Source organism: Colobus angolensis, unplaced genomic scaffold, assembly GCF_000951035.1.
Source record: "Colobus angolensis palliatus isolate OR3802 unplaced genomic scaffold, Cang.pa_1.0 Scaffold275, whole genome shotgun sequence".
Taxonomy (NCBI): Eukaryota; Metazoa; Chordata; class Mammalia; order Primates; family Cercopithecidae; genus Colobus; species Colobus angolensis.
The window spans coordinates 3,490,085-3,500,247 of NW_012115988.1; the positions used below are offsets into that span (position 1 = coordinate 3,490,085).

The 10,163-nt window shown below is 42.0% G+C and overlaps 1 protein-coding gene across 1 annotated transcript in view; it reads left to right on the forward strand.

The window, feature by feature from the left end:
• Positions 1-10,163, forward strand: part of LAMB1 (laminin, beta 1) — an 88,765-nt gene that overhangs the window by 35,919 nt on the left and 42,683 nt on the right. The window contains exon 13 of the mRNA XM_011948192.1: positions 3,611-3,690. Coding sequence (XP_011803582.1) covers positions 3,611-3,690 — 80 coding nt within the window. The remainder of the gene's footprint in view (positions 1-3,610; positions 3,691-10,163) is intronic.

Sequence of the window (10,163 nt, forward strand, 5' to 3'; positions counted from 1 at the left end):
ATGGGCTTCCCTTTGTGGGTAACCCGACCTTTCTCTCTGGCTGCCCTGAACATTTTTTCCTTCATTTCAACTTTGGTGATTCTGACAATTATGTGTCTTGGAGTTGCTCTTCTCGAGGAATATCTCTGTGGTGTTGTCTGTATTTCCTGAATTTGAATATTGGCCTGCTTTACTAGGTTGGGGAAGTTCTCCTGGATAATATCCTGAAGTGTGTTTTCCAACTTGGTTCCATTCTCCCCATCACTTTCAGGTACACCAGTCAGATGTAGATTTGGTCTTTTCACACAGTCCCATATTTCTTGGAGGCTTTGTTCATTTCCTTTTACTCTTTTTCCTCATTTGATCACTTCATTTCATTCATTTGATCTTCAGTCACTGATATCCTTTCTTCCAGTTGATCGAATCAGCTGCTGAAGCTTGTGCATGCGTCACATAGTTCTCGTGCCATGGTTTTCAGCTCCATCACGTCATTTAAGGTCTTCTCTGCACTGTTTATTCTAGTTAACCATTCATCTAAACTTTTCTCAAGGTTTTTAGCTTCTTTGTGATGGGTTCAAACATCCTCCTTTAGCTCGGAGAAGTTTATTACTGACCTTCTGAGGCCTACTTCTGTCAGCTCGTCAAAGTCATTCTCTGTCCAGCTTTGTTCCGTTGCTGGCGAGGAGCTGCGTTCCTTTAGAGGAGAAGAGGCACTCTGATTTTTAGAATTTTCAGCTTTTCTGCTCTGGTTTCTCCCCATTTTTGTAGTTTTATCTACCTTTGGTCTTTGATGATGGTGACATACTGATGAGGTTTTGGTGTGTGTGTCCTTTCTGTTCATTAGTTTTCCTTTTAACAGTCAGGACCCTCAGCTGCAGGTCTGCTGGAGTTTGCTGGAGGTCCACTCCAGACCCTGTTTGCCTGGGTATCACCAGCGGAGGCTGCAGAACAGCAAATGTTGCTGCCTGAAGCTTTCTCTGGAAGCTTTGTCTCATAGGGGCACCCGGCTGTATGAGGTGTCAGTCAGACCCTACTGGGAAGTGTCTCCCAGTTAGGCTACTCGGGGGTCAGGGACCCACTTGAGGAGACAGTCTGTCCATTCTCAGATCTCAAACTACATGCTGGGAGAACCACTATTCTCTTCAAAGCTGTCAGACAAGGACGTTTAAGTCTGCAGATTTCTGCTGCCTTTTGTTCAGCTATGCCCTGCCCCCAGAGGTGGAGTCTACAGAGGCAGGCAGACCTCCTTGAGCTGCGGTGGGCTTTGCTTACCTACTCAAGCCTCAGCAATGGTGGACGCCCCTCCCCCAGCCTTGCTGCCGCCTTGCAGTTCTATCTCAGACTGATGTGCTAGCAGTGAGCAAGGCTCCATGGGCGTGGGACCCTCCAAGCCAGGCGCCAGATATAATCTCCTGGTGTGCCGTTTGCTAAGACCGTTGGAAAAGCACAGTATTAGGGTGGGAGTGTCCAGATTTTCCAGGTACCATCTGTCATGGCTTCCCTTGGCTAGGAAAGGGAATTCCCCAACCCCTTGTGCTTCCCAGGTGAGAAGATGCCCCGCCCTGCTTCAGCTCATACTCTGTGGGCTGCACCCACCGTTCAACAAGCCCCAGTGAGATGAACCCAGTACCTCAGTTGGAAATGCAGAAATCACCCGTCTTCTGCATTGCTCACTCTGGGAGCTGTAGACTGGAGCTGTTCCTATTTGGCCATCTTGGAACCAGATCTTCAAGGATGACATGTTTTAATAGAGAAGGCTTTTCGCCATTGTAGAGTCTACCATCACCCTTACATGTACATGTTAAAAGACATGAGTAGACAATTCACACAATAGGAATTACTAATGGATAATTTGGCAAGATGTTCACCATCACCGTTAGAAGTGTAAAGTAAAGCCACAATAAAATACCGCTTTTATAGACACAATTAACACAAGTTTTTAAAAATGGGAATACTTACTATTAGGACATCATGAGGTACTGGTACTTCTTGGCTGCTGATGGGAATCCACATTGGTTTGTACTTTTGTGAACAGCATTTTGGAGATACGTATCAGTAGCTTATAGAAATGTGCATACCCTTTGACGCAGTAATCCCACTTTATTCTAATGAAATAATCAGAAAATTGGACAAAGATTTATTCACCAGAAGACTCATTGCATCTTTTATTAATCATAGCAGAAGACTTGGAAACAACAGTGGAAAAATAGTTAAGTAAGTGTGGGGACTTCTATACAATGTAATATTTGGTTGCCACTGAAAATGACAATAACATCAGGAAATGCTCATGCTGCTTGCTATATTTAAAAAAAAAAAAAGACACAGGATGTGAATAGTGTCTTGATTATGTAGGAAATAAAATTCATCAAGGAAAACAAAATCTGGAAGGAAATACACCAAAAAGTTCACTGTAATAATTCTGAGTAGGAAAATTATGAGATAAGTTTTTTAAAATCTGTATTTTTAATAACATTGTTACACTTTCTCATTTAGGAAGGATTCACTAGCCCCAAATTATTATGACCATTAAATATGTATATTTATATATAATCCTAATACATTCTTAAAGGAGATTTCTGGAAGTCTAATTTAAATTGATGAGCCTGGTCGAGTGTAGTGGCTCATACTTGTAATCCCAGTGCTTTGGGTAGCCGAAGCAGGGGGAGTGCTTGAGGTCAGGAGTTTGAGACCAGCCTGGGCAACATGGCAAGAGCCCATCTCTAAAATTTTTAAAAATCATAAATAAAATAGGCCAGGCACAGTGGCTCACGCCTGTAATCCCAGCACTTTGGGAGGCTGAGGCAGGTGGATCACTTGTGGTCAGGAGTTCGAGACTAGCCTGGCCAACATGGTGAAACCCCATCTCTACTAAAAAAAAATTACAAAAATTAGCTGGGTGTAGTGGCTCATGCCTGTAATCGCAGCTACTCGGGAGGCTGAAGCAGGAAAATTGCTTGAAACCAGGAGGTAGAGGTTGTAGTGAGGTGGGATCACACAACTGTACTCCAGCCTGGGCGACAGAGCAAGATTTGGTCTCAAAAAAATAAAAAAAGTAAATTGGTGAACCTGCTTTTATATACTCATTTTTGAAGTGCACAGAGCTCCTCTTCCCTATATAGATACTGTTCCATTTCTCTTCATTTCCATCTCTAGTGTTCTAAAGACTTGATTTCCTCAATGCTCAGTTGTGAAAATAGTCGTAGCTGTATGCTATATTTCCACATAAATTCTTGGAGGGCTTTCTGTATGGGATTTATGACAGACTGAACTGAGGGCAAATTTAAAGGCCTGCCAAACACTTGCCATAATTCTCTTACAGCCAGAGTAATTCTAATGAGGAAAATTGGTATCTTTACTGCTTGCTGTCATTAGTTGTCGAATGGAGGTTATCTGTAGGGCAAAGCAGCTAGTCTGTGACCTGGCATGATCGTGTGATTGTGGACGGCTCTCTGATTCCAGTGCCTGCAGCTCAGGTTTCTTCATTTCAGAATACTCCTTCCTTTTGTCAGCTTTCTGCTTTAATGATCAAAATGAGCATTTGATGGAACAGCCGAAACACGCTTTAACTTGCTCCTTACTGAATCTGTTGTACAGAAACCTACCGTTACATGTTTCATGTTCTGTTCTGCAGCCAGAGCACTGGGGCTTAAGTAATGATTTGGATGGATGTCGACCATGTGACTGTGATCTTGGGGGAGCATTAAACAATAGGTAAGTGGAGCTCCACGTATGCTCTTGTCCTCAGCCTTCCAGGAAAGTCGTGACTTCTAGGAATGAGTGACATTCAATTGTTTCTCAAAAAGATATGCAAAATATATTTTTATATGTCTTGATAAATGTGTGTAGGTACCTCTGTGGACTAGATTCCCAGTGATGGAACTGCTAAGTCAAAGTACATATGTATTGTTAATTTTAATAGAGAATGTTAGGTTGTTCCAGACATATTGAACTAGTCTATTTTCCTATCAGTTACAAAAGTACCTTCCCCCTCATCCCCAGCAACAGTTGTTATCATCAACCATTTTATTTTTCAACAGTCTAAAAACATGGAAAATGGACTCCTGTTTTAATTTGTGTAGAGAATCTTCTCATTTTCTTTTCTTTTTTTTTTTGCAACTTCCAAATCCATTAATGAAAATTACATAAAATAATGTTTAGCTCCTTAAATACGCTAGTATTCCTTGAATAAATGAAGCATAAAGCTCCACCAGAAGCTATCAGAACACACATTTGGCAAGATGTTAAATCTGTGGGAGTTTAACCACCTTCGAGTCAAAGAGAATGTTGGTCGCTGTTCCTGGCTCAGAGTCAGAACATCTGGAACAGATAGTGTAAGTGACTGCTGAGAGAATAGACAGATGTTTCCCTGTGACCTTGAGTCTTCTCAGAGAGAACACTCTGAATTCATTGAGCAAGCTTCATGTGCTCAAAAACGGACTTTCTTTCCCAATTATTTCCCAACACCATAATAGTCTGCTGGGAAGGAATGAGGTTTTCAGCAGCAAGAACATGTTGTGTTTGTCCTCTTTATTTGGGTTTGTTCTGTTCGAGGTCGTGCCATAGACTCAGTACAGCATGTAGCCTCTGAAATCCGGTGTGGATTTCTGTTCTTAGAAAACCTCCAGAGACGAGGAAGCTAGGATAATTCCATAAAAGCAGGGAAGAAGACAGAATGCTGTCTGCTTGTGGAATCACTTTTCTGACTTTCCTTTGTGACTCCCAGAGCACATGTTGAATCCTTTAGTAAATGACTCCTCAATTCAAAGCTGTCATCACTCCTAAAGTCCTTCTCGATGAGATGAAAGTGGCATATGCAATTCCTCAAATTATGTCATAAACTCAGGAATGTCCTATGGTTCTTAACCCTAAGTAATTTTTGTTCCTACACTCCTTTCCTCTTTTTCTCTATTCCACACACACACTTCCTGTCTGTCTCCACCCACGCACAGGCCCTAGCCTGCCCTCTAATCTCTCCTGCAAAAATGTATAAAAACCAGAATGTATTCAACAAGAGAGTTTGGGAAGCAAAATTATCTAGTAAAGATTTTTAAAGCAGGTAATCATCTGATCTTTCCAGCATGATTGATGGGATGCCCTATCTTTGAGAATCATTGGTGGAGGGGAAAAAAAGAACATTTAAAGATGCCTTCTAGTCTGGTGACTCCAGAGTGTTTTATGGTGATCCTTTTCAAAGTTGTTTTCCCTCAAGAGGAATTTTCCCAGGAGCCCCTTAGGCAACTGAAGCACTGATTCTGCTGGGAGATCTCCACACATGCCACTGGGGAAATACTTGCTGGATGATTGGTTTGTTGCAATCACTCATCAAAACCTTTTACCTGATAATATTTCTTTGCTTTGCCTTGGATACGTAGTAGGTACTGAATAAATGCTGATTGTGTAGAAGAATTGAAAAATAACAGATTTCTAAGATGTTAAAAACTAGATATGTACTCCTTAGGAGAGGCAATTTCTAAATGTGATCCCAGACACTCCTTAGTTACTTTGGTGAGGGACAGAATTAAGCATAAAAATCACTGGAAGTGGTAAAAGCTTTAAGATGTATGGTACAGTGAGCCGAATGGATTTTTGGTAGTATGACAAAAGTTTAATAATTCATGTCTATTACATTGACAACTAACCTGAACTTTGAAATAACTAAAGAAGTGGCCAGGCACGTTGGCTCATGCCTGTAATCCTAGCACTTTGGGAGGCCGAAGCGGCCAGATCACCTGAGGTCAGGAGTTCGAGACCAGCCAGGCCAACGTGGTGAAACCCCGTCTCTACTAAAAATACAAAAATTAGCCAGGTGTGGTGGCACCTGCCTGTAATCTCAGCTACTCAGGAGACTGAGGCAGGGAAAATTGCCTGAACCTGGAAAACAGAGGTTGCAGTGAGCCAAGATCACACCATTGTACTCCAGCCTGGGGTACAGGCTGAATCTTGACGGAGCAAGATTCTATCTCAAAAAAAAAAAAGTAAGACCTAATTAATTTAAATAATGTAACAGAAGCCAAGTTAATGAAGTTTTGCCTAGTAGATTACCTGTTTTAATGAAAAAGAATTGGCAGTGGTTGCTAGGTAAATGCTACTTGTAAATGTTTAATAACATTGAAAAATATAAACATTTTGACAGCATCCTTCAAAATTATTTTAACAATGAAATGTAGAGTTTTCATATCTGACTTCAAGCCCATCCCCCCCTTTTTTTTTTGAGGCAGAGTCTGTCACCTAGACTGGGGTGCAGTGGCGTGATCTCAGCTGATTGCAACCTCCGCCTCCTGGGTTCAAGCAATTTTCCCATCTCAGCCTCCCAAGTAGCTGGGTCTACAGGTGCCAGCTACAACACTCAGCTAATTTTTGTATTTTTAGTAGAGACGGGGTTTCACCATGTTGGTCAGGCTAGTCTTGAACTCCTGACCTCAAGTGATCTGCCTGCCTCAACCTCCCAAAGTACTGGGATTATAGGCTTGAGCCACCATACCTGACTCCACCTCTTTTTTGAACTTACCATACTGAAGCCCCGAACCCTCCCTTGATGCATTACTTCTGCATCTCTTTTAACATTTATTTTGCTCTTACAGTTGTATTAAAAAGATCTCTTTGGACAGGGATTAATGCCATCTTTGTTTTTGCATCTCACTTGGCACCCAGCACGGTGGACCTGGCAGGTGCTCAATAAATAAAGGACTAAAATTTACTGTGCTTCAAGTCCAGAACAGAAGTTAGTAGATATTTTTATCATTGTATTGAATGACTATGGTATAGCTAACCCTTTGTTAATTATAATCATGTACTGCATAATAACATTTCAGTCAAGGATGGACCACACATACAATGGTGGTCCCATAAGATACTGTATTTTAACTGTAGCTTTTGTACATTTTGATATGGTTGAATACACAAATTCATGCCGTTGTGTTACAATTGCCTGTGGTATTCAATACAGTAATATGCTGTACAGGTTTGTACCTTAGGAGCAATAGGCTATGCTATGCAGCCTGGGTGTGTAGTAAGCTGTATCATCTAGGTTTGTGTAAGTACACTCTATGATGGTCACACAACAACAAAATTGTCTGACAACACATTTCTCAGAACATATCCCCATCATTGACACATGACTATACCGTGGTAGAACAGGATTATAGAACATAGGTCCTACCGAAAAGGAAGTGTCCTAGTTGGGGGTGGGGAAGAATGCCACCCTGAGAAAATGAATGGTGCTGACTGAACACTGTGATTGGTTATTATGAATGATGCTTTTTATGCTTTAACATTTTTCTGCCTAATTCCTTAGTAATAGAGAAAGGTTAAAATTCCATTTTCCCTATCATCACCATTTAAATGAAATGGAATTTTTAAATGTTGACAATTTCTATATTTATGATAAATCTGTTTTTTGTTTTTTGTTTTTTTTGAGACGGAGTCTCGCTCTGTTGCCCAGGCTGGAGTGCAGTGGCACCATCTCAGCTCACTGCAAGCTCCGCCTCCCGGGTTCATGTCATTCTCCTGCCTCAGGCTCCCAAGTAGCTGGGACCACAGGCATCTGCCACCACGTAGAGACGGGGTTTCACCGTGTTAGCCAGGATGGTCTCGATCTCCTGATCTCATGATCTGCCTGCCTCAGCCTCCCAAAGTGCTGGGATTACAGGCATGAGCCACCACACCCGACCATAAATCTATTTTTTTAAGAAATAATCTTGGCCTTCACCCACTGAGAAGACATAGGGCCTGTATTAGTTTTCTGTTGCTGCCATAACAAATTACCACAATTTGGTTGTTTGAAACAATATAAGTTTATTATTTTCCAGTTCTATGTGTCAAATACAGTCTCAGTGGACCAAAATCACCATGTTGGTAGGGCTGCAATGTTTTCTGAAGGCTCTAAAGGAGAATCTGTTTCCAGCTCATTTGGGTTTGTTGGCAGCATTCTGCTCCTTGCAGTCATAGGCTCAGGTTCCCCTTCTTTTGCTGGCTGTCATCTAAGGGCTATTCTTGGCCTCTAGAGCTACCCACATTCCTCGACTCATGGGTCCCTCTCTCCATCTTAGAAGCCACCACTGGGTCAAATCCTTCTCATGGCACAGCTCTCTGACCCACTTACTTCTCTGCCTGTCTCTCCAACTTTTAAGAATTTATGTGATTAGATTGGGCCCACCCAGATAATCCAATAATCTCTCCATCTCAAGATCCTTCCCTTAATCACATCTGCAAAGTCCCTTTTGCCATGTGAGGTACCATCCCACAGATAACAGGGATAAGGATGTGGACATCTTTGGGGTCCATTATTCTGCCTCACACAGGGCCTTATTTTATGTCCTTATTGTCCCTTACTGATTTAATGAATTGAATCTCTAGTTTACAGAGAAATTTGTAGAGAATACATAAAACTTTAAACGGTACCATTTCTATCAGATGTGATTTTTACTTGAACACAGGAGACAGTAATTACATGTAATAAATCTTTGGTATCACAGTGAAGAAGCTAGGATTTGAGCTTGAGTTTTGAAAGCTGAGATTTGAAAGGTGCAAATGGTAAGCAGGGGAGGGCCTCCTAGCTGGGAGGGAAAAGATGGGTAAAGGCACAGAGATGGGAATGACTGTAGCAAGGTCGAGATCTGGCCTGATCTTAACCATCTCTGCTCACATTCCCCCATCACCCTCTTTGCTCTTGTTATTCCTGTCCTCTCTCTCCCTGTCAAGTCCTCTCCAGGCTTTAAGGACACGTCTTTCATGACGCCTCCCTCAGTCTCCTCAATCAGATGAATCATATCTTCTTCTCCCATAGTGCTTTGCTTGTAACTCTATCAATGCATAGGTCCTTACGGCATTTTGATTTGTTGCATTGGTTAATTTCTTTATTGTTTATCCCCAATTAGACTGTAAGTTCTTTAGGACAGGGACTTTTTTTTTTTCTATGTCTCTTTCTGTATATCATTTTGCCAGAAATAATAGACTTACTGAGGAATAAGGATTCATTCAGAACAAAGTTCACAATGGACTAAAATGTGAGGGTACCTGCACTGGGAAGCAAGGCTGCTAGGGCCAATATTTGCTCAGTAAATATTTGCTGAAGAGTATGAGGAGTGTGGCTCATTGGAAAGCAAAGAGTCGGCACCAGAAAGAGAAGCTGTTTTCAGAGGATGGGTTATGGAGGCTGCAGAAAGCCAGGCAGAGAGCATCATAACTTGATATCATAAGAAACAATTGTGGGTGTTCGTGAAATAATGCAAGCAGTGCTGTGGGAAGATCGGTTGGCCTATGGTAGACAGGATGGACTAAGCAGAAAAAGGAGAAGAGTTTGAGAGGTCAGTTTAGGAGACTGTTAGAGTAATAGGTATGGGGTGATGCCATCCTGGATGGAGGCAGTGGCAATGACAGTGAGACGAAGCTGCTAAGTTGAGAAACATTTTGAAGTAAAACTTGAATATTGGGATAAAGGTAAGAGAAGGTGATGTCTCACCTATACCATGAGAAGACTTTTAAATCTAGTGGCAGAAACAGCAGAGCTGAAGATAAGAAATCAGTGTGGGAGGTGATGATCTGTTTGGGATGAGATGAATTAGAGATGACAGCTGGCCAGTCCATGAAAATGTCCCATTGATGACTGAGAATAGAGAAGCAGAGCACCGCCAGCTGCTGGATCCTGAGAGCTGGAGGGTGAGGGCCATCTGCATAGCAAAGCCAGGAGAATGAGTTCACTGAAGGAGCCAGTCTTGAAATTGGAGCCATGCTTATCTGTGATGACAATTCAATCCTGTGGACCGAGACTTGTGATTGGCAGGGCTGCTGTTAAGGGAATTCCTTTCACATGATTGGCTCTCATGGAGCCATTCCTTGTTTAGAATTGTGCTGCAGATAGAGGCAACACTGGGAGCCTGCTGGTGCCTTTGTCCTCATCTTCATTTGCTCATTCTCTAATGGTTGCACATGAAGGTCTAGTTGTTTTCTTCTTTGGTGGTTCACGTTTTGGATATTTGTTCTTTCAGTAAACATTTGGGGAGGAAATAATTTTCTTTTGTCCATATGATGTAATGTCTGATGCCTGAATTTCTTAAAATAGCTTTTGTTCATGGACTGTGCCAAAAGAGGGCTAGGTCCTAATTGGAGCAAGCTTTCCTCTCCTGGGAATTGGCTATGGGACGTTCAGAATTCCTATTCCTGGCTGGGCGCAGTGGCTCACACCT